General features: G+C 51.8%; 3 protein-coding genes across 5 annotated transcripts; 1 reads left to right on the top strand and 2 right to left on the bottom strand.

The window, feature by feature from the left end:
• Positions 1-1,915: 1,915 nt before the first annotated feature.
• NDUFA7 (NADH:ubiquinone oxidoreductase subunit A7) lies at positions 1,916-5,601 on the bottom strand. Its single transcript, XM_028520518.2, has 4 exons — positions 5,498-5,601; positions 5,034-5,083; positions 2,849-2,998; positions 1,916-2,119 (listed from the first exon to the last, which is right to left on the bottom strand). The coding sequence occupies exons 1-4, from the start codon at positions 5,546-5,548 to the stop codon at positions 2,029-2,031; spliced, it is 342 nt and encodes a 113-aa protein (XP_028376319.1). The 5' UTR covers positions 5,549-5,601; the 3' UTR covers positions 1,916-2,028.
• Positions 5,602-5,620: 19 nt separating this feature from the next.
• On the top strand, positions 5,621-6,751 carry RPS28 (ribosomal protein S28). The gene is made up of 4 exons (XM_028520756.2): positions 5,621-5,747; positions 5,835-5,882; positions 6,346-6,479; positions 6,679-6,751. Exons 1-3 carry the CDS (start codon positions 5,709-5,711, stop codon positions 6,466-6,468), a joined length of 210 nt encoding a protein of 69 aa, XP_028376557.1. The 5' UTR covers positions 5,621-5,708; the 3' UTR covers positions 6,469-6,479; positions 6,679-6,751.
• Positions 6,752-6,918: 167 nt separating this feature from the next.
• KANK3 (KN motif and ankyrin repeat domains 3) lies at positions 6,919-17,770 on the bottom strand. Of its 3 annotated transcripts, none has more exons than XM_036032728.1 (11): positions 16,941-17,148; positions 14,118-14,179; positions 12,047-13,315; positions 11,868-11,967; positions 11,467-11,664; positions 11,281-11,365; positions 10,513-10,729; positions 8,239-8,378; positions 7,919-8,119; positions 7,739-7,837; positions 6,919-7,108 (listed from the first exon to the last, which is right to left on the bottom strand). In XM_036032728.1, the coding sequence occupies exons 1-11, from the start codon at positions 16,964-16,966 to the stop codon at positions 6,995-6,997; spliced, it is 2,511 nt and encodes an 836-aa protein (XP_035888621.1). In that variant the 5' UTR covers positions 16,967-17,148; the 3' UTR covers positions 6,919-6,994. The 3 variants fall into 3 exon arrangements, with proteins under 3 accessions (XP_035888621.1, XP_028375921.1, XP_035888622.1); XM_028520120.2 differs by lacking the exon at positions 16,941-17,148 and adding an exon at positions 17,731-17,770 and having other exon boundaries at positions 6,922-7,108; XM_036032729.1 differs by having other exon boundaries at positions 6,927-7,108; positions 12,047-13,277; positions 14,116-14,179.
• Positions 17,771-21,796: the final 4,026 nt, after the last annotated feature.

Raw genomic sequence — 21,796 nt, 5'->3', positions numbered from 1 at the left:
CTTAATTTCCATGTTTTGGTTTAGTGTTTGATCCTCCACTGAAATGACATGCCCAGGAGGGCAAGAATGCTGTTTTTGTGTCCGCAGTGTCTAAGACAGTAGTACCCTATTAATACAGACCTTGGCTTCCATTCCCGGTCCTGTTCCTGACACCTGGATATGCTCACCCATGCCGGCTGCCTCCAGTAGTCCACATGTACCCTCCTCAATAGGGAAGTATTAGTCCTCACTTTGGGAACAAGGTATGTGAGGACAACCCTTGGGTTTTCACTTCTCTCACTCACCCAGGAGGCACATAAAATAACGAACCAGCAGGCTTTCTAGCCAATTTGGCTGCTAAGTTTTCTTCTTGAAAAAAGTTTTTACCTACAGCTCTGCCTTCAGAAGCAGCACGTGCAACTGCCGACAAGACCCCATGGAGCCAAGTCACTGTCTTTCAGCGTTATAACTAATGCGGAAGTACTCACCACCCCCCAAGTTTCCTGGGAAGCCACACTAAAGCATACAGGTTTTTGCAGAAGAGGCTCTATTTGCAGATGGATGGCACACTCCACTATCTGAAAATGTTGGAGGTTATAGCTGCTTTTGGAATATTTATATTTTCTGAAAATAATCTCCCAGTTTCCCAGGAGAAATGGTGTAAGAAGCAACGGTGCAGAGGCAGGTGGGAATGGTGCAAATAGGACTGTGGAGTCGGGGTAAAGGGCACCCAGGCTTAGAGGCTCAGCATCTTGGTAAGGGAGAAGGCTGGTGTCCAGGGAGAAAAGCTGAAGCCATCCCTGCACTCTCCGAGCCTCAGTTCTACTGTGGAGGTCTGACAGGAGCACTGACCTCACAGGACTGAAGGAGCTGAGATCCTGGATAGGAAGCATTCAGAACAGCACCTGGCACATGGGAAGAGCTCGGGTGTCAGCCCTCTTTCCTCTACTGCCTTGCAGAACTTCAAGTCTGGGTCATAAAACTATTCTGAAACCTTCAGTGGCACACCCGGGGTCTTCTGAAGCCCTTCAGGGTTGCCCTCCTTGTGGTTTCCACACCCTGCTCAACCTTCTGTATCTTCCTGAATTGATTCATCTGCCCCAGTCAGAACCCCACCTCCTCCAGGAAGTCTCCCAGGGGCTTGAACCTGTGGAGCTCTCTCCCTCTGATGAGCTTTGAGCTTTTAGTATTTGAAATGCCCACTCTGGGACACATACCTCCTGCCTGGGGCTGTGACCTTTTCTTGCCCTGCCTTGCTCCCCACTTCCCTCTCCTGGCACACAGCTTATCTCAACCTACGAAAGGCTGCGGGATTTGCTCAGGGGGCAGCCATGACACATATCCCCACTGGTCCCTTCCTTTTGGCTTTGATTCTCCTGCTCATTCCTCCAAAGTCACAGGCCCTTTCCTTTCCTTGGCTGACACTGCCTCACCACCCCTGCCCCCCCACCCCAGGTCCCTCAGGCCCTGAGCATAAAGGTTTCTGGCTCAGGGAGGCCTTTCCTCACCTGCCTTAGGTGAGCCTTACTGGTGAGCCACCTTGCTCTCCTCTTGCTTTCCCTGCTGAGCTGCAGGGTGGTCAAAGTCAGACAGGAGCCACAGTGGGAGGGTACTGGCCAATGTCCATACGAGCAATGGAGGGAAAAGCTCTGGAGAGAGAGATAAGTGAGCAGTGTGTTTGGCTCTGCTGTTCTTCACAGTCAGAGTCTCCTAAACCCCCTGGACCCGAACCCACCACTCTCAGGGATAGACTCAGGCCCTTGGGCAAGGGACGGAGACAACTCTGGGCCTCCTGCACGTCATCCATCTCTGTGACATGTTACCTAGGAGCCCAAGAATCACTCACTACCCATCCCTGACCCTGGAGCGCTTAGCACCAACTTGGCCTCAAAATCCAAGTAAACCCAGTGTCGCCTTAGAAGTAAAAATATAAGTATACTGGAGATCATAATATATTTGTCATAAATTAGGTCACATTCCCTGGGAGAGATGACAAGGAGGGGAAGCACTCAGGTGGCTGAGGGCACAGACAGGTGGTCCAGAGCAGTGTCACAGGTAAGGCTGGTCTTGGGACAGCTCCCACCTCTGTAGGGGAGGAGCTGGTGTCACTGCTTTCTTCTCAGTGGCTGCCACAGCTGAGCTGAAAGAAGAATAAAATCTTACCATTTGCAACAACATGGATGGACCCAGAGTGTTATGCTCAGTGAAATATCATGCTCAGGGAAAGATAAGTACCTTACGATCTCACTTATATGTGGAATTGAAACAAACAACCCAACAAGTTTACACATACAGAGAACAGATTGGTGGTTGCCAAGGGTGGAGGGTGGTAGGCAGACAAAGGGGGTTAAAAGGTATGAACTTAAATTTATAAAAATAAATTAGCCCTGGGATATAATATACAGCATGGGGACTACAGTTAATAATACTGAATTGTATATTTGAAAGTTGCTGAGAGAGTAGATGTTAAGAGTTCTTATCACAAAAAAATATTTCACCTATGTGAAGTAATGAATGTTAAGTAGACTTATTGTGGTGATCACTTTGCAATATATAGATATCAAGTCATTATGTTGTACACCTGAAACTAATATAATGTTTTATGTCAATTATACCTCAATTTTTTAAAGAATACAAACTTACAAAACAACAATGTCTGGGCTTCTCCCAGGCCTTTGAAGGAACCCTGGCCCTTCTTCTGATGTGTAGATCTACCCCCGGCTGAGGCCCTAATCCTGCACTCAGCTATGTGGGGAGCAAATGAGTTTGCAGATGAAAGAAAAGCCTCTGTCCCCACCACAGCTGATGCTCCTGAAAAGCAGAAGCAAGAGAGAGGCCTGGCTATAGGAGGGGTGTGTGGTATCCTCACCTCTCTGCTGGCTTGCCTGCCTCCAGGGCCTTCTGTGAGGACATGACGACCGAGGGTGGCATGGCTTCCCGGCGGCCGTCACGAGTGCAGTAGTAATTGTTGGAGAGCTTGTGGCTGGGGCCCACAGGGAGTCTGGGAGGAGGCTGAGTTCTGAGGGAAAGGACATGGGCATTAAAGCAAAAGCCGTAAGTGCTCTCACTGCCTGGCTGAGAAGGGCCAGTCACCTGAGTCACTGGGACAGACTACAGACCAGGAGTATCCCTTGGTTTGGAGGGACATGCGTAGAGGGGCCAGAGCCTAGAAGCAGGTGGCAGCCCAGGCTTTGGATGTGAAGGTACTGAATGGTGATGTCTGGGCCTGCCCCACTGTGGGTCCCCTACCTCCCCAAATGTGGTGGGTAGGGTGAAACCCATAGAAGGGGCAGGCCCAGACTGAACACCTGGGCCTGTCCCACCCCACCATTACCCAGAGCTTGGCAGCTGGCCTCACTTCCACCTGAAGACGCTCAGGAAATGAAGAAGCCAGGCTCTGCCCACCATCTATCCAGTAGTTAGTCAGTAAACGCTTGGGCAACAAGCTCCAAACATAGCTCATTCTGCAGGGATTCCTCTCCAAAGGCTGACTGCAAAACTCCTGGGTTTCCTGCTATCTCAGGGACTCTCTGGGGAACCCTGCTGGGATCAAGGCTTATTACTCGAAGAATACCTTGTACCCCAAACCTCCCAGGCCTAGGTATTTCCTGCTACCTCATGGTAGCTGCAGCCAGAGAGGGAGTCAACAGAACTCTGTCCTGGCCTAGGGTAAACCCTGGGTGAATTTAAGAAAATAAATTTTATGTCTGATAATATTTTCTCCAGGATTTAAGTTTTTCTTAAAACAAGTGATAGTCACATACTTTTTAAAAAAGAAATAGAGATAAAAATAAACTTAAAAAATTTAACACTCCAAGTAATATCCTGTGTTGACATTCTAATTTCCTTAATCCCTGGAATGCAGACAGGTCCTCTATAAGAATGGCCACAGCTTTCAGCAAGTAGCACAGAAAAGGTATAAAGAACTAGTGTTGAGCTTTGCACAGTGTGGCATCATAACCAGTGAGGTTTAGCAGAAGCATGAGTGTTGCTAATTTGGAGGAAAAAAACAACAAAGAAACAAAACCCAGCACCCAACAGAAAGGCCCCAATAATCACTAGTGGGCACCATTATCCTAAAGAAGCTGAAGTTTACAAAACCCTTTTCTCAAGGGGCCTAAACCCTGGATTGAAAAGCAATTCAAAACTTCTGGTATTGGGAATTAGCCACACCATGTAAGCATTCACATAAACTTGGTTATTTTAATGCTATTTCTGTTCCTTTCCTGCCAACTCTCCCAGGCTGCCTTACCTTTGCCTGCGACTGACTTTATGTACTGCTATCCCTCTTTCCTCCACGTATTTCAGCCACAGGGGACTCCTTCCTACTTCTGGCTCTGCCTGGCCTCACAGCTTTGTATTTACTGTTCCCGCTGCCCAGAATGTCTTTTCAATAACTATCCTTTGTCTCCTCATCGTTCAGGTGAATCAAATGTCAATTCCTTAAGAGACTTTTCCTGACCACAGAACCAGAAGTAGCCACCCTCCAGATTACTCACTAGTTTTGCCTTCAAAGCATTCCAGAACGTCTTTTGTCCCCTGTGTTTATTTCCTACTGTTTGTCTCTCCCAAGGATATGAAGGAATGAGGTCAAGAACTTTGCACTCGTATCCCCAAGGAAAAGAAATGACAAGGGCTTGTAAATATCAAGCATTTGGGGACATAAATGAGTTTGAAATCAAGACACTTCAGGGATCAAGTCCCAGCTGTCACTTTCTAACTTGAGTGGCTTTAATAATTTAGTGTCCACGCCTCAATTTTTTTTCATCAGTAGCTTGGTGATAACACTAACTGGCAAGACCGCACTGAAGAGTGCAAATCACAATGAGGTTTCCCAAACAGAATTCACACCCAGTTTGGCTGTTTCCAAGAACAGCAGTCTACATCAGAGTCCAGAGCAGGACTGAAGGCAAACCCGCCCGCGCAGCCTGCCAGAAAACTGGCGGCAGGATTTTTGCCCAGGTTTCAGGGGTCTAAAAGAGCACGGGTTTTGTTTTTGGTGGAGGAAGGACTAGACAGGGCGAGGGTTTGAGCAGCGAGCGGGGCGTGCTCACCGCTTGGCGATCTCCTGGTAACGCAACTGCAGCTTCGCCTGCAAGTCTCGCTGTGGGAGGAGGAAAGGAAGGTCAGCCAACAGGGAACCCAGGAGAGGAGAGGGACAGCCCAGGGGTACATAAACGAAGGGAAGGCGAGGAACGGGCCGCTAAAGACAGGGATATGGGCCCGGTGAAGGGCAAGGTCGGGGGCCGAGGCCATCAGATCCCAGGCTCTTAAGGTCTGGAACTAGGGAGATGCCAGGTCTGATGCCAGGCTTCCGGCCAAGGCCTGGGGGTGAAGGCAGGTGTGACCCTGGCTGAAGAGGTCAAAAGTTGGGGTCCCGATGTGAGTCAAGGGTCCTGGCCCAGAGGGATCTCGGTACTAAGCTCCTCAGACCCCAGGTGCAGGAGGGAGTAGAAAACTGAGTCCCGGGGGCACAGAGCTCGCAGCCCCACAACGCGGCCCTTCCAGCCCTGCGCACCCCAGAGGCCCAGTTCCGTAGCTTCTGGATGAAGCGAGTAGCGGACGCCATCCTCAGTCTGCGCTGAAGGGCGCCGGCAACGTCACTACCGCGAAGGCTTGCTGGGAAATGCGTACGTGGTCTCGCGATACCGGGGGGGTGGGGCTAGGACGTTGTATAAAGGAGCTCCTCAAAACACGTGACTCCTTTTCCCCGAACTGCTGCCGCCATCATGGACACGAGTCGTGTGCAACCTATCAAGCTAGCTAGGGTAAGGTGGGATGTTGGTCTTGAGGGCCGGAGTGAGGGCTTGGGGGAAGCAGGCAGGTCAGGTCTGACTCCCGCTTCTTTCCACCAGGTCACCAAAGTGTTGGGCAGGACCGGTTCTCAGGGCCAGTGCACGCAGGTGAGCGGGTGGGGGCGCCACGGGGTCTGAACCAGACCAGTCGAAATGTGAGAACCGATGTTCCTTTTACCCCCGGGTTCCTGGGGATCTGAACCCTCAGCAAGGTCATGCCAACTGGGTCTGAGCTCTGGTGAACTATTTTTTCTTGGCTTAGCCGGTCCCAGCAAGCACTGTGCTTACACGCCCTGCCGAGTATGGTCTTGTCCCCACCGGACCCGGAGCTGCAGTTTTTCCCCCTGGTGGCTGACTTGGGCGTTCGAGAACTTTGTTCGCCACGTTGCCGCCCTTTTCAGTTTTTTTCCCTGGCTCAGTCCTACCTACCTGCTAGTCAGCCCCAGGACTTTTCTTAAGTATCCTTGGGCTAGCCTCTATGCAATTTAAATACACATCTCCTGCTTTCCCCGTGATTGTTATCCGTAGCTGGCCCACACTCCTTTCCGTTCCCCTTTCGTGAGCCCCGCAGGTGCGTGTGGAATTCATGGACGACACGAGTCGCTCTATCATCCGCAACGTGAAAGGCCCCGTGCGCGAGGGCGACGTGCTCACCCTACTGGAGTCAGAGCGAGAGGCTCGGAGGCTGCGTTGAATTGGCGTCTGGTGAGTGCAGTACTGGAGTGGGGAAACTGAGAGCTGGCCTGTTAGGTGGTGGGTAGAAGGGCTTTGCCAAGCCCACGGGTGAGGGGCTCTTGGGAGTGGGGTGGGGATGTAGAAACGGGCTGCTGAAACTGATAAAGCAGGGGAGGGATTTTGTTGCTGGGAGGCCTGTCAAGCATCTCATGCTTGTATCTGTTTACAGGGTCCTGGATGTCTAGGTGGAAGACATGGTTCCTGGGGATGACATTTGACTTAATAAATTGTTTGTAAATTCAGGTTCTTGTCTGGGTTGTCCCTAAGTCCATAAAACCTTCCAGTGGGGTGCCTAGGTGGTCACTGACCCTTTTGCATTCTGGAAAATGGGGGAAGGGGGCAACAAAGCATTTTGTTTTTGAGGAGAGGGAACCGTGTGTTTGTATGTGCTCCTAAAGCAAGGTACAGGTTTAGCTAAAAATGTTTTATTAGGGAGGAAGGTCGGACCAGGTCTAGCAACTGGGCGGCAAACCCTGGCTGCTTCTTCACCCCTCCCCATCCAGGTTCACTGTGCAAGGCCACTCACTGAGTCGGGGGTTTTCTCCATTGTCACTGCCTCCACGTACACCAGGCGTGGCAGTGGGAGAGTCCAGGGATGACTGGTGAGAAGAGGTAGGGGAGTCTTGTCACAATCTCTTGTGGGCAGGATGCTGTGGGTTTCTGCTTAACAGTGGAGGTCTTATTCCTCTCCACAAGGAGGTCATTTCTCAGGAGAAACTCCACCCTCCACAGTGGAGCCAGGCTGCCTGGGTTTAATTTTGTAGATACTGAAAAGAGCCTGGCACTTGGCCTTCTGAGTGTCTCCACCTCTTGGAGACAAACTCGAGTGTTCCCCCTCTCTGCGTGCTGCTGCTTGCAAACACATCCAGTCTCCAGAGCATTCCCTTGCCGGGGACCTGCATCATTCCCACCCACCCCCCACCACGGGCCTAATGCCAGACTCCCTAATTCCTTGGTTATGAGCCTCCTTGGGGGTAGAAGCAGGAGTTCATGAACAGAGCACTTTTAATAGCTCTTCTCTGATCATGGGTCTTTCCCTCTGCAGGCCTTAGGCTCATGACCTATAAAGTAGAGGACTGTCCCAGCCACACAGGATCCATGGTTCCCTAATAACGACCCCACTGCTGCCCTAGTGGTGCAGAAAGGGAGACCTTCCTAGAGCATGTTTAGTAGCCTTCCCCCAATGTGCAGCTGTAAATTTTGTGGCTTAGCACAAGGACTGCACTCACCAGGGAACCAGGCCCGCCCGAGCTCAGGTGGGCATGCAGCAAAGTGGCCACCTCATCCTGCTCAGCCTCCAGGGCCATGGCCAGAGCACTGGTACCCTCCTGAAGGATAATAGGGACAATTAGGTCCCTGAACCAAGGCATGGGCACCCTGCCACCTCCACCAGCCCTACAGTGGCTCACATTATCCAGGAGAGTGGGGTCACAGCCTGGCTGGGCCAGCAACAACTGGACGGTTTCCAGGTGCCCATATTCACTGGCACACATCAGCGCTGTGGCCCCATCCACATCTTGCACGTTGACGTCTGCCCCACATGCCAGCAGGGCCGCCACCATGTCCTGTCGGCCATGGCTGATGGCCAGCATGAGGGCTGTCTGCCCTGTCTGAGGAGTGAAGAAGAGGATAGGGCTGGGTGGGCTCTAGGCAAAAGGAGGTCAAAGACAGTTGGCTCCTGAGGTAGAAGTGACCTCTGGGCTTGGAGCCAGGGAGGGTGTCCACCCACCTGGCTGGCCTTAGCATTGACATTGCCCATGTGGAAGAGTCTCTGGACCACAGCCATGTCCTTGTGCCCCACGGAGGCAAGTGCAGCCAACATGAGAGCTGAGTAGCCTGCTCGATTCTGGCAGTCAACCTTACAGACCCCTGAGAGAAAGGAAAGGGATCAGTCAACTGAGAAGTGCCCACATCCATAGTCCAGCCTGGTCCACTCACCTCTCTCCCAGTGTCAGTTTCATGGGTGGTTACCATGGGTCATGAATTGACTGTCCCCTTCATTTGCTCAGCTCTCCTACCAAGAGCCATATAGCCCCTCCCTTCCCTCCCCTTCAGTATTTTGCCCAAATCTCACCTTAGTGAAGCCCTCCACTCCCTATTTCAAACTGGTTTGGGGACTTGGTTTTTGTTGCTGTATCTCCCAGTAGGGCCATACCTGGCACATTGTGGTTGCTCAATGAGGAATATTCTCATGACTTGTACCTACCAAGCCACCATCATTGTTCCCCTAGAGAATTGTGCCAACTGGTCTACATTGGTCCAAATCCCAGTTTCCATGCAGCAGTCAGGCAGATCAAAACAAATTTGACCCAGCTTCTGTGGGCCCCATTGCTCCTGGAATATAGGCCATGGGCCACCACGGTCTCTGAGGCTCTTGGTACCTAACTTCCATTCCTTTCTTCAAGGATTCTCCCCTTCCCTGAACCTGTATTATAGATTGAATGTCCCCCAAAATACATTGAGGTCCTTTCCCCACTCATACACTCACCCCCATACAATAGATGTGACCTTATTTGGAAACAGTGTCTTGACAGTTGAGATCATTATGGTGGACCCTAATCCCCTATGACTGGTGTCCAAGGAGATGGGAAGCAGTGCATAATGGTCTCATGAAGTCAAGCATGGTTGGGGTTGGGGGATGGGAGACAGCAAGTTGACACCTTGGAGAGGTCAAAGATGAGAAATGGGGTGCTGGAAGTGAGGTTATGGTGGCAGCATAGTTATTGACATCAGGGTTTCTAGGTGACCCTCCAAGTATAAGATTGATGTAGAGGTCAAGGTGAAGGGAGAGGAGCCAGGAGGTTGGAAAAGGTGAAAGAGAAACCAGCCCCCATGTGAGTGCACTGAGGGCTGGCCAGGGTCCTCGGGAGAAGGAGGACCAGGTTGACAAGCAGGTAGGGGCATAGGGGATACTGATGATGACTCAACCAAAAGGCCCAGAGGAGGGTCTGGGCTGAAGGGGGTTCAATATAGGGAGTAAAAGGGTCCAATGAGCCTTGGCCTCTTATGAATGACTACTATGCCTGCCTTGCCATTTGCCACAGCCACCCCTCTCCCTTAAGGCAGGGGATGCCCAGGAAATAACTCAAATTCATGCATCGTCTCCTCCCAAGCCCCAGTTCCCTGACCAGCTGAGGTCTGCAAGGATGGGAAGAATCTGTGTTTAGGGATGGGGGAGAGGACAGGGCACTTGTCTCAGCTGCAGTGAGACAGATGTCCCAATGGTGGGCCCCAGAGGTTACTGCACCTGAAGGAGGGCACTCAGAAGGGCTCTTGGTGGGCAGTCAGTTTGTGTGCTGTCCATTGTCCCCTCTGCTGAGTCCCATGGGAAAAGCAGCTGTACGTGTGGCCCACTCCAGCACTGCACCTGGTACCTAGTAGGCTCTCAGTACATGCTTGAGGGCTCAGCAACACCTAGAGCTGTGTACTCCAGAGGCTGGGATGGAAATGTGTGAGATGGAACCAGTAGAGGGCAAGGCACAGTGCCAGCCCAGGATGGTAGCTATAGCCCTGACCAGTGAGTACCTTCTTCCCTCAAGACTGGAGAGGCAGATTGATGGACATGGGGGTTCAGACGAGGTAAGTGTGAGGGCTGGAGATTCAGGTACAGGAGTAGTGACCATTAACTGACCATCTGCATGCCTGACACTGCTCTACATGTGTTGCCACAGCTGCCCAGGGAGGGAAGCAATGCATCCCCATTTCACAGCTGAGGAAGCCAGAGGCTGGTGAGATTAAATAATTCCCCTAGATTTAGGTTGACATAATTTGAAAGCCTGTAATTCCCTCCCCCAGGAAAGTGAGTGAAAGGTCAGGAGCCCAGAGCTCAGAGAGGTCAATCCATGATGGATCCTGAAACCTCCAATGAAGGGCTGATGATGCCATCTGCTTGGCTAGCCCTCTGCATGCTTCTCCAGGTTTTCCCAGCTGGGACCTGTCCAGGCCCTCCTTTGTGCCCCTTACCCATTATCTGGTAACCTGCCCACCCCTTCTGCATGCTGACCAGTATCCAGCAGCAAGCTGGAAATGGCCAGGTTCCCATGGGAAACGCTATAGTGCAGGGCTGTGTTTCCATTGCCATCTGCCAGGTTCACCACATGTGCCAGCAGCTCTGGTCCCAGGCGCGCCACAGCACCCAGGACCTGGGCTACAGGCTCCACCTGCGAACGTCGTTGGCTGGACACTCGAAACCACTCCATGGCCACCAGGTGTGCTGCACCCTGCTGGGACAGGGAAACACATCAGCCATGGTCCCAGCTGAGGCAGGGAAGGTGGTCACTGCTCATCTAAGGAGGGCCGTAGGGACCCATGGGGCCACACCCCTTTGAAGAAGGGAGTACAATGTGGGTCTCAGGCTCACAGGAACAGGATTCTGGGATATGGGAAATCCTGGAGGAAGGCAGTTAGCGCTTGTCTTTGAGGAGTCTGGGAAAGAGCTTGGGACTTGGATCAATGCTTGGGGCGCAACCCTTTTAGGGGACCAGGATCAGAGCTGTCCTTTTCTCCCAAACAATAATTTATCTAATATGTAATAAAGTTTCTGCATCTGCTACCCTCCCCCCCCCCCAACCCAGCCCCAAATAAAATGAGCGCTATCCTAGGGTGGAGATCCCTTTGGAGAGCCTGGGATTGGTGGAGGTCCCTGGAGGTGGGAGACGGAACTCGGGACCCTCCCTCAACTCTAGGCAACCGAGGCCCTTCCCTAAGATTGTCAGGGGAAGCCCCTGGCAGGCCCACGACTTCATCTGTTAAGGGCTCTCCTCACACTCACGCCATCACAGGCGACTCCATGCGGCTGGCTCAGCTGTCGCTGCAGGACAACGCATGCCTCCCTCAACCGTGGGCTCAGTTCGCACCTGTTGAAGAAGTCGGGAGAGACTCAGGAGTGGTGGGAGGGGGATGTGGAAACTGGAAAGAGAACAACTGTCCCCCCTCCGATGTCCCTGGTGCTGCTCACCTCCCCTGTGCACCCGGCAGAGGCTCTGCCTCCCAGTCCAGCTCAGGGTCCCGGGCAACCCCGCCACTGGGAGGGCCAGGGGTGTCAAAGTCGGATTCCTGGTTGCTGTCATCCCCAGAGCCAAAGGAGTTTCTCTTCGGGGGCTCAGCAGCACCATCCTCGCTGTCACTGTCTTCCTCACTGGATGAGGTCTCGTACCTGGGGACAGGTTGGGAGGCATCTGCTGAGCTCCCCTGTGGGCTCGTTCTGGAGCCCTGTGAGATGGGAGTGGCTGTCCCTATTTCTCAGATGAGGAAACTGAGGCTTGCCAAGACCGCGCTGCAAGAGAGGGGCAAAGCTGGTTTTCTAACCCCAATCCATATTCCCTCAGATGCTGCCGTGGGGAGGGGAAAAATGCTCACTCTCCGTTGGGGACCCCAACAAACTGCAGGCTTTTGGGTCCAGGGCTGGATTGGGCGCCAGAGGTACCGTCTCTCTTTTTCATGATGGATTTAAGGATGCCTGCCAGGAATCAGAATAAGGTGTTGAGTTCGAGTCTGGTGACCAGCAAGCCAGGCCTCCGAGAGGGGTTGGGACTCACCAGTGGGCAACATGGCCCTGTCTGCGTCCGTGAGTCCTGAAGGGTTCTGCATCAAAGAAGGGCCCTCCGTGGGAGGATCGGTCTGCGTGGCCTTCTCAACACAATCCCTTGAGGTCTGGGTGGCAGCCTCCTGCGGCTGAGACCTAACTGCTGCCTCCTCCTCCACATCCTCGCAGGCCTCCGCCCGCTCTCGCAGCCGGCTCCGCAGGAGCTCGCTCACCCCACACTGGTGCTCCAGGCTGGTGCGCAGCAGCTCGAGCTCTCGCTCAGCGGCTGCGGGCAGCCCCAGCAACGCCTCGGTCACCCACGCGTCCGCCTCAAGGGTCTTGGGGGTTGCCTCCACACTGGCCTCCCTGGTCTCCGGCACTGCCTGGGTTCCCGCCTCCTTGGTCCCCAGTACGGCCTGGGTTTCAGGATCCCGCGTCTGGGGTGCCCTATCGGGGCTCCCCGCTGCCCCGTCGAGGACCTGGAGTGCGTCCTTGCTGTGCCTCGGAGGTTCTTGGTCGGGGCCGTCCACCCGGGGGCTTGTCCTGGCCCGCAGGCTGCGCTCGGAGGTGGCTAGGCGTTCGGTGAGCCGGCGCAGCTGTGCGAGCTTGTCTGGGCACGCCTTGACCCCTACGTTGGGTTCCCGCTGCCGGCGTACAGCCAGCAACCTCTCCTTCTCCACTCGCAACTTGCGCACCTGCTCCTGCAGCTCGGGTAGAGCGCGCGCCTGGTCCTCGAGCTCGCGCAGACGCCGCAACGCTGAGGCCATTTGCTCACGCACGAGCTGCAGTTGCACTGGGCCGGGCGAGGCCGGGGCGGGGTTGGGGGCGGAGCCTGGGACTGGGCTGCTGCGGCTGGAACGACTCGGACTGCGTCCAGGATCGCACGCTTGCGCTAGCTCCAGCCGCCTGCTAGTCTCCAAGAGTGTGTCCTGGACACGCGGGTTGCGCACAGGCGCACGAGGCGATGGTGGGGGCAGGAACCACGAGGGTGCACTCGGGGAGAGTGAGCCAGACGCTCCCCCGTCGTCACTGACCAGGGACTCAGTGGATGTCCAGACCCCAGGGCTGCGTGCGCCCGCGAGGCCGGCCCGGGGCACGCGAAGATAGCGTGCCTGCTGGGACCCCGGTGCATGACAGGCGATGGGACCGCGCTCCAGCTCTTCCACGTATTTAAGGAAGTCCAGGTCCAAGTGGAAGCCATAGGGCGTCTCCACTGCATAGGGCGAGCTTGGGCTACGAGCCCCCTCTGTCGGACTGGGGCATAGGTGAGGGCCGCCAGGGTCTGCAGGTATGACAGGGGCGTGAGGGGCATCAGTCCAGGGGTCCCTGGAATAACTGGATAAATGGAGTGCGTCCCCCACCCCATCACAACACTCTGGCAGGGCTCCACTGCACCAAACTCTGCACACCTGCCATTGAATGCTTGAAGCTCAAATGCCTATCTGCACCCAAATAGTCATGCAAACACGCATTTATTGAGCTCCTACTATATGCCAAGCACTTTTCTAGGGGACAAAGCAGCGAACAAGACAAACATCCCTGCCCTCTTGTAGGAGACAGATACACACAATCATTACAAATGGTGCTTAGGGCAATAATAAGATGAAGCAGAGAATAACCATAGGACCCATGACTTTGGCTCTAGTTGTCAGCACAGGTTTCCCGTGGAGGGGACTTATAGGTTGATCCCTAAGTGATAAGGGGGAATCAGCTGGAAACAGAAGGTTCCTAAAAGAAAACAGCCCATGCAAAGGCCCTAGGGTTGAGTGAGCAGGGTGGGCTGGAGTAACAGGGGTGGAAGCGAGAGTGTCCAGAGCAGAGTGATAGAAGATGTGGGAGAGGAGTAGAAGAAGTGAACTGGGGCCAGACGGAGGGGGCTCCCAGGCCATCTTGAGGAGCTGGATTATATTCCACATGTGATAGGGTAGCACAGGAAGGTTTTAAACAGGCCTCAGACACTACCCAAAGGACAGTTAGAAAGGGCCCTTGGGCCACCATGCGAAGGAGGGAACTGCAAGGCTGTGTCCACACACCAGCACCAAGTGTGGATCTGTGCACACACACGTATCCCATTGTACACTCACCAGACAGGTTCTGATTCAGGGCAAACTTGGCCATGTCTCCTGGAGTAGCCACCAGACACACCCTGAAAAAGGCCCCAGTGTGAGTGAGGGTGGAGTCAGGCCCTGACCCTCCAGCTGTGCCTCTAGGGTTAGCCTGGATTCTGAATGAGTAAACAGACTCCAGAGCTCCTCTCCAGCCACCCTCTTCCCAGTGCCCTTTCCTCCCTCTTCCCTCTAAAAGCCTGGAAACTTTGGAATGGGTGAATATGGGGATACCCAGGTGCCAGACCTCAGCCTGCTGGGCAGGGGGAGGCAGGAAGGGCATCAAAAGAAGAGAGGAAAGTGACCAAAAAACAAGAGTAGCTAGGGGTGGGGTGGGGATGGGTGTCATTCCAGACCTGAATTTTTTGTCAATCCCTGGAGGAAATCAGAAATTAATGGTCAAAGGGATGGATTGTGAACCTTCAGAAGAGGAAGGGCAAGAATTGGAAGTGCTTTAATGGGCTCATTAAGAACTCATGTGGGCCCTGCCTGGTGTGGCTCAGTGGACTGAGTGCTGGCCTGTGAACCAAAGGGCTGCTGGTTTGATTCCCAGTCAGAGCACATGCCTGGACTGTGGGCCAGGTCCCCAGCTGGTGGCGCAAGAGAAGCCACCACACATTATTGTTTCTCTCCCTCTTTTTCTTCCTCTCTTCCCCTCTGTCTAAAAATAAATATTTACCAAAAAAAACTCACCTGGTTAGACTCTTCAGATTAAAAAACAAACAACAACCATGGCTGGGTAGCTCAGTTGGTTACAGTCCCAAGAATACGCCAAGGCTGCGGGTTCGATCCCTATTAGGGCATATACAAGAATCAACCAGTGCATGCATAAATAAGTGGAACAACAAATTGATGTCTCTCTCTCTCTCTCTCAATAAATTTAAAAAGAGAAATAAAGAACAAACAACGAAAATACACAATCACTTGAATTTTTTCTTAGACAAATGCAAACAAGATGCATATGAATTTTTACCAAGGTAATTTGTGAGACCCTCGTAGGAAAGATGGGAGAGTTGTGGGCCAGGTGAACTAAGGATGCAAGTCAGTGGATACCTGCTCCTGTGGAATGTCTAGTGTAGTGCCACAAGGCTCTGCCCTTGACTTGTAAGGAGAGCTCATAATGGAACCACAGCACCCAGGTTATCAGACCTGACGCTATACTTGGGGCTGGAGGGAGAGTAACTTTCTGGGTGATGTGATGGAGGCTATAAGAAACTGAGGGAAATTAGGACACATCTAACAATGTTATATTTAACAAGGACAAATATTGAGCCCAGAACTTTGACTCAGCACAGGGTGAGAAAGATGTGGCTTTGAAGAGCCCACATGAGAAACCTTCAGGGAAGGGCAAGCTACCTGTACCAAGTGCCTACTGTATGCCCTGCTTGATTAAATGTAACCCCATGCAATCCTGCAAGGTACAGATTATTCACATTTTCCAGATGGGGACACTGAGGCACAAAGCAATTAAGTCAATTGCTTGTGGGAAACACCCTCAGATTGGGGTCTGCTCATTTTCTAGGGACCCTTGCCTTCCAGACCCAATCTGCATTCTCCCTAACCCACTGTTCATCTGGGCTAAACTAACCAGCTGGCAACCCTCCTGGCCACCACTTCTGGCCTCTTGCACTCCTGATGACCACCTGTGTGCCTGATACTTACCCACCCACCTGTCCACTTGATTCACTGTGCTCCACTGTTGGAGGCACCCTTTCACTTCCCATCTTCGTCCAGCCTGGGTCCCTGACTTCCCCCACCCACTCCAGGCCAAGTAGGGCCCCTTCCAGTCCTGAAGCAGCTGTTTCCTGTCCCTTTACACTGGCTGCAAGGGGCGAGCCAGAAGGGCAGCTGGTCATCACAGGGAACATCAAGTGCCTCTCAGGACTTGTTTTTAGGAAACTGCTAGGGAAGAGGTGGGACATGGGAAAGGCCTGGGGAGAGGGGGTGGGGATTAGAAGTCTGGGCCTGCCTCAGTTGGGATTAGCCCCCTCCTCTGTTCTGGTAACATCGAAATCTGAGGTGTGGGGAACTTAAAGGACAGCTTTGGGCCATCCTTAAGACACAAACCAGCTGCAGCAGAGGGACCCAGAGGCTGGGCTGAGAAATGGGTGTATGCTCCAAGAACAGTAAATAATAATGAAAACAACACTTTTTCTATTTTCTACAGGCCAGCATCAATTCTGGGCAATCTGTGGGTATTAATTAATTTTTTTAATCACTCAGATTCTTTTTTTAAAAAATATTACTGCTTTTTAAAAAAGATTTTATTTATTTATTTTTAGAGAGGGAAGGGAGGGGGAGAGAGAGAGAGAGAGAGAGAGAGAGAGAGAGAGAGAGAGAGAGAGAGAGAGAGAGAGAAACATCAATGTGTGGTTGCTGGAGGCCATGGCCTGCACCCAGGCATGTGCCCTGACTGGGAATCGAACCTGCAACACTTTGGTTCGCAGCCGGCGCTCAATCCACTGAGCTACACCAGCCAGGGCTTAATTAAATTTTTTTTTAAATCCCAGCTAAACCCTCTGTAGCAGTTTTCTTACTGTCATTCTCTTTTCCTCCATTATACAGATGGCGAAACAAAGACAGATTAAAAGATCCACCCAAGGTCACATACAGGCAGGGGCAGGATTTGAACCCAGGTAGTTTTGCCACTGTTTCTGCATTGGCCACGCCACGTGACGGTCTTCCAGAAAGAGTCCTCCCCTCCCCGGCCCTCCCAGCCTGCACTCCTGCCTGTCCCAGTGTGTGTCTCTGGTGGCGAGGAGCGGGCTCATATCCCAGTGGCTCCGAGGGCTGCAGCCTCACCAGATTGGGGGCGTGGGGGCGTGCATATGCCCTCATCTCTCCACCGCTCCCTGCCCCAACTATCACAGCTAGATCCGGATCCTCTGCTTGAGGCCCCCTCATTAGGCTGTCAGAGCCGACGCTAGACGCCCTCACTCCAGCCCCAGGAACTATTCCGGGACTCGGAGCTGTGATCACGAAATACGAAGAGCGCGGGCTTCAGGTCCCGGGGAGGGGGTTCGTAGTGGCACCCCCGCTGGAGGCTGATGATGATGTGAGGGGGAGATACTCAAGTCAGCACCCACCCCCACCCCCCTCACCGTCCCCTATGGACGGCCTTGTAGAGACAGAGAGGTTTCCTACAGGAAACGCCACAGGGCGGTTCCATCCGCTGTCCATTGTCTGAGGGCCCGGTGGCCGTCCGTCCCTCCCCCAACACCGTTTCCGTATCACCCCACACACACCCAGATCCAGCGCAAGGGGCACGACCTGGGTCCCCCAGCTGTCCGGGAGGGACACTCGGGGAAAGGGTCTCAGAGTCGGTTGGGGAACTAGGGGACGAATAAGTCCCCATTTGGCTCCTGAAGGGCGGGAGGAAGGCAATCTCACGAATTCGGAGCCCCCCACCGTGCTCGCTGCCCACCTGGGGCTCTCAGCGTGGAAGGGGTCCCAACTAGAGGACGCGGCGCCCGCCCCGTCGCAGCGCGCTAAACCCGCAAAGGGGCTGAAGGCGCATCGCCCCCTTCCGGGGCGTTCCCTGATTCCCTCCCACCCCACGTTCCGTAAGTGCCCCCACAAGCAGGCGATTTACCTGATGCCGAAACCCCAGCAGCGCCCGCACCCGAGCCCGCCCCCTCGAAGCCAGTGAACGGGTTATCAATGCTTTGACCCTAACTGACGGTCACTCCAGCCAACCAACGCCCGACACTCCCTGAACTGTCCAATAATGAGGCGGAGTGGGCCGGCACCGCGAGTGTAAGGCGTACTTGGGGGCGGGACCTGGAGTGAAGGTTCCTGAGAGCGGATACGGCAGAGAGCCGCTGCTAGGAGCTGCTGGGTGCCGGGCTAAGGACCCTGGATTTGATCCATTGGTGGTCAGAGAGCCATGGAAAGCCTCTGAGCAGTAGAGTCACTGGGATATTTGTGCGTTTGAAAGATCGTTTGGGTAGAAGCTGGAAGGATTGATGTTCAGATCCCAGAGTCTGGGTGAGGCGCCAGAATCCTGGTTATTTCCCACGCAGGGACTTCGCACATGCTGTACCATCTTCCTGAACTGTCTTCCCTGCACATGTCTCTCTCACTAGTGTCAGCACCATAACGACAGGGAACTGATTTATTTTGGTCACTGCTTTATCCAGTATCCCTGGCACACAGTAGGTGCTCAAAAATATTTGTTTTGTGATTTAAAATTAATTTAACACTTTAACCCACTTGGGATATATTGTGATCTAAAGTGACTGTACAGATTTTTTTCCCTGACTTCTTAGCATTTTTGAGCACCTACTGTGTACCTGGCACTGTGTAGGACCCTAAGGGTCACAATCCCTGCCATCCTGGACTTCAAAGATGAGAAGCAGAGGCAAGTTTTCAAGCTGAAGTTTATGGTAAGGGGATGATAAATGGGAGCTGGAGTCTATGAGAGGAGAAGAGAGGGATGAATTCCTGGCTTGGAGGATGTGGAAAGGCAGTCTGCAGGAGTAACACTTAAGGAAGGATGCTCCAAATAGGAGAAAGTTAGGGTTAAGATTGAGTATCTCCCCCTCACACCATCAGCAAAGGAAGAGAAGAAGGAAGCTCCTTATATCAGGGATTTGACTTAGCCAATGTGTTGCTGGGAGGGGAGCTGAAGGGACAGATAGAAATGCACATCTGAAGCTCTTAGACTTTGATCGAATGGAGCCTATCCAGAGGCAAGGTATTTATTCCAGATTACTCTATGTTTGTCCCAGTGCTAGTCCACTTTAACTACTGTATCTTTAGAATGTATTTTAATATCTGGAGGCATAGGTGGACACACCGTACCTCCACGCACAACGAAGATTAGAACAGCAATTTAGAGCCAAAATAACACCCAGAACTGATAGAGAATGTATCTGAATGGAAGTCGAACAGCCAAGAAGTTGAAGTAGACCCGTTCATCCAGACCAGTAGAAGGGGCTGAGAGGAGGAGCAGGCGCAGGTTGTGGCGCACGGAGATCAGGGAGAACTGAGCGCGTAAGCCTTCCAGGACGCAGCGGTGGACCCTGAGTATGCTAGCGGCAGCTGGCGGACCCAGTGAGGTGGCATTGTGGACCGGGGCAGAGTGCACAACCCAGGATCCCAGAGAAGGGACTGAGATCCCAGGAGAACGGAGCTACCACCCTTGTTCCCGCCCGCCCCCACATACAAGTCACAATCTAGTGACTGTGGTGCCCAGCCCCTGTGAACACCTAAGGCTCTGCCCCTCACCATAACAAGAGCGACCAGACCCGGTGGGGCGGGGGGAGGGTGGGAAGGAGAGAGAAAGAGAGAGACATGTCTCCAACAGAAGAACAGATCAGTCCCCCAGGACTCATCCTTCTGAGCGACCAAGAAATAGCCAATCTATCAGATGCACAGTTCAAAACTGGTGATCAGGAAGCTCACGGAATTGTTTGATTTTGGGCGCAAATTACATGAAAAAATGCAGGTTACCATAAAAGAGATAAAGGAAGATGCACAGAGAACCAATAGTGATGGGAAGGAAACTGGGACTCAAAACAATAGAGTGGACCAGAAGGAAGAAAAAAAGCAACCAAGCAGGAAAGAATGAAGAAATAAGAATTCAGAAAAATGAGGAGAAGCTTAGGAACCTCCAGGACATCTTTAAACATTCCAACATCCAAATTATAGGGGTACCAGAAGGGGAAGAGGAAAAGCAACAGATTGAACACGTATTTGAACAAATAATAAAGGAGAACTTACCCACTCTGGCAAAGGAAATAGGCATCCAAGAAATCCAGGAAGCTCAGAGAGCCCCAAAGAAGTTAGACCCAAGAAGAAACACACCAAGGCACATCATAATTACATTAGCTAAGGTAAAAATAAAGGAGAGAATCGTAGAAGCAGCAAGAGATAAGGGGACAGTAACCTACAAAGGAGTTCCCATCAGACTGTCAGCTGATTTCTCAAAGGAGACCTTACAGGCAAGAAGGGGCTGGAAAGAAATATTCCAAGTCATGAAAGACAAGGACCTACATCCCAGATTGCTCTATCCAGCAAAGCTTTTATTTAGAATGGAAGGGCAGATAAAGTGCTTCTCAGATAAGGTCAAGTAAAAGGAGTTCATCATCACCAAGCCCTTATTTTATGAAATGTTAAAGGGACTTATCTAAGAAAAGAAGATAAGAAAAAACATGTATAGTAAAAGGACAGCAAACTCATGATTATTAACAACCACACCTAAAGCAAAACCAAAAGAAACTAAGCAAACAACTAGAATAGGAACAGAACCACAGAAATAGAGATCACATGGAGGGTTCACAACAACGGAATGGGAGGAGGAGAGAGGGGGAAAAGGTACAGAGAATAAGTAGCATAAAATGTAGGTTGAAAATAGATAGTGGGAGGGTAAGAATAGTATGGGAAGTGTAGAAGCTAAAGAAATTATAAGTATGACACATGGACATGACTAAAGGGGGGATATGGGTGGGAGAGGGTGTACAGGGTGGAGGGGAGTGAAGGGGGGAAAATGGGACAACTGTAATAGCATAATCAATAAAATACATTAAAAATAAAATAAAATAAAGAATTTATTTTAATATCTGATATTCCTCTCTTTACAAAATTCCTGAGCTATTTCTATTGTATTTTCTTCTTACAGACAAACTGTATGTAGAAATTTGTCAAATTTCCCCATGAAAACTCCATTGGAATTTTTAAGATATTGTTTTAAATATTTATTTATTTTTAGATAAGGGGAAGGGAGGGAAAAAGAGAGGGAGAGAAATGTCAATAGGTTGCCTCTCATTTGCACCACATCCGGGGACTGAACCCGCAACCTAGGCATGTGCCCTGACCAGGATTTGAACTGGCAACCTTTCACTTTGCAGTACCGACTGAGCCACACTGGTCAGGGCTAAGTATTTTTTTTTTCAAAGATTTGATTTATTTTTAGACAGAGGGGAAAGGAGGGAGAAAGAGACGGAGAGAAACATCAATCTGTGGTTGCCTCTTGAGCGGCCCCTACTGGGGACATCACCTGTAACCCAAGTGTGTGCCCTGACTGGGAATTGAACTGGCGACTTTTTGGTTTGCAGGCTGGCACTCAATCCACTGAGCCACACCAGCCAGGGATAACTATTTTTATTGTAAAATAAAATACGCATATACAGGCAAACTCAAGAAACATGTTTAAGCTATACATAAAATAAATGTATAGCTTAAGGAGTACTGAAGGGAGGTTCTCAACCAGGGTGATTTTGTCCCTTGGGGGACACATGGCTATATCTGGAGACATTTTTTATTCTCATGATGGAGAAGGGAAAGAGATCCAGCAGGTGGAAGCCAGGGATGCTGGACAGAGCAGCCCACCCCCCAAACAAAGGATTTTCTGGCCTGAATGTCAGTAGTGCTGAGTTTGAGAAAACCAGCTGGAAAGTGAACATAATTATAATATAACCCCTACCCTGGTCAACACATCACCAACTACCATAGAAGGTCCTCCATGAGCCACATCTTCATCACAGCTCCCTTCTTACTTCACAAAGTAACCACTGCTGTGACTTTTGCAGTAATCACTCCCTTGCATTCCCAAATAGTTTATCACCCGAATATGAATCTCTAGACACTGTAGAGATTGCCCATTCCAAAAGAAAATGATACATCTCTTCAATCTCTGTTATTTATAGACCCCTACA

Source organism: Phyllostomus discolor, chromosome 8 (assembly GCF_004126475.2).
Source record: "Phyllostomus discolor isolate MPI-MPIP mPhyDis1 chromosome 8, mPhyDis1.pri.v3, whole genome shotgun sequence".
Lineage (NCBI taxonomy): Eukaryota > Metazoa > Chordata > Mammalia > Chiroptera > Phyllostomidae > Phyllostomus > Phyllostomus discolor.
The sequence above is the reverse complement of the archived record's forward strand: the minus strand, read 5'-3'. Positions and strand labels throughout refer to the sequence as shown.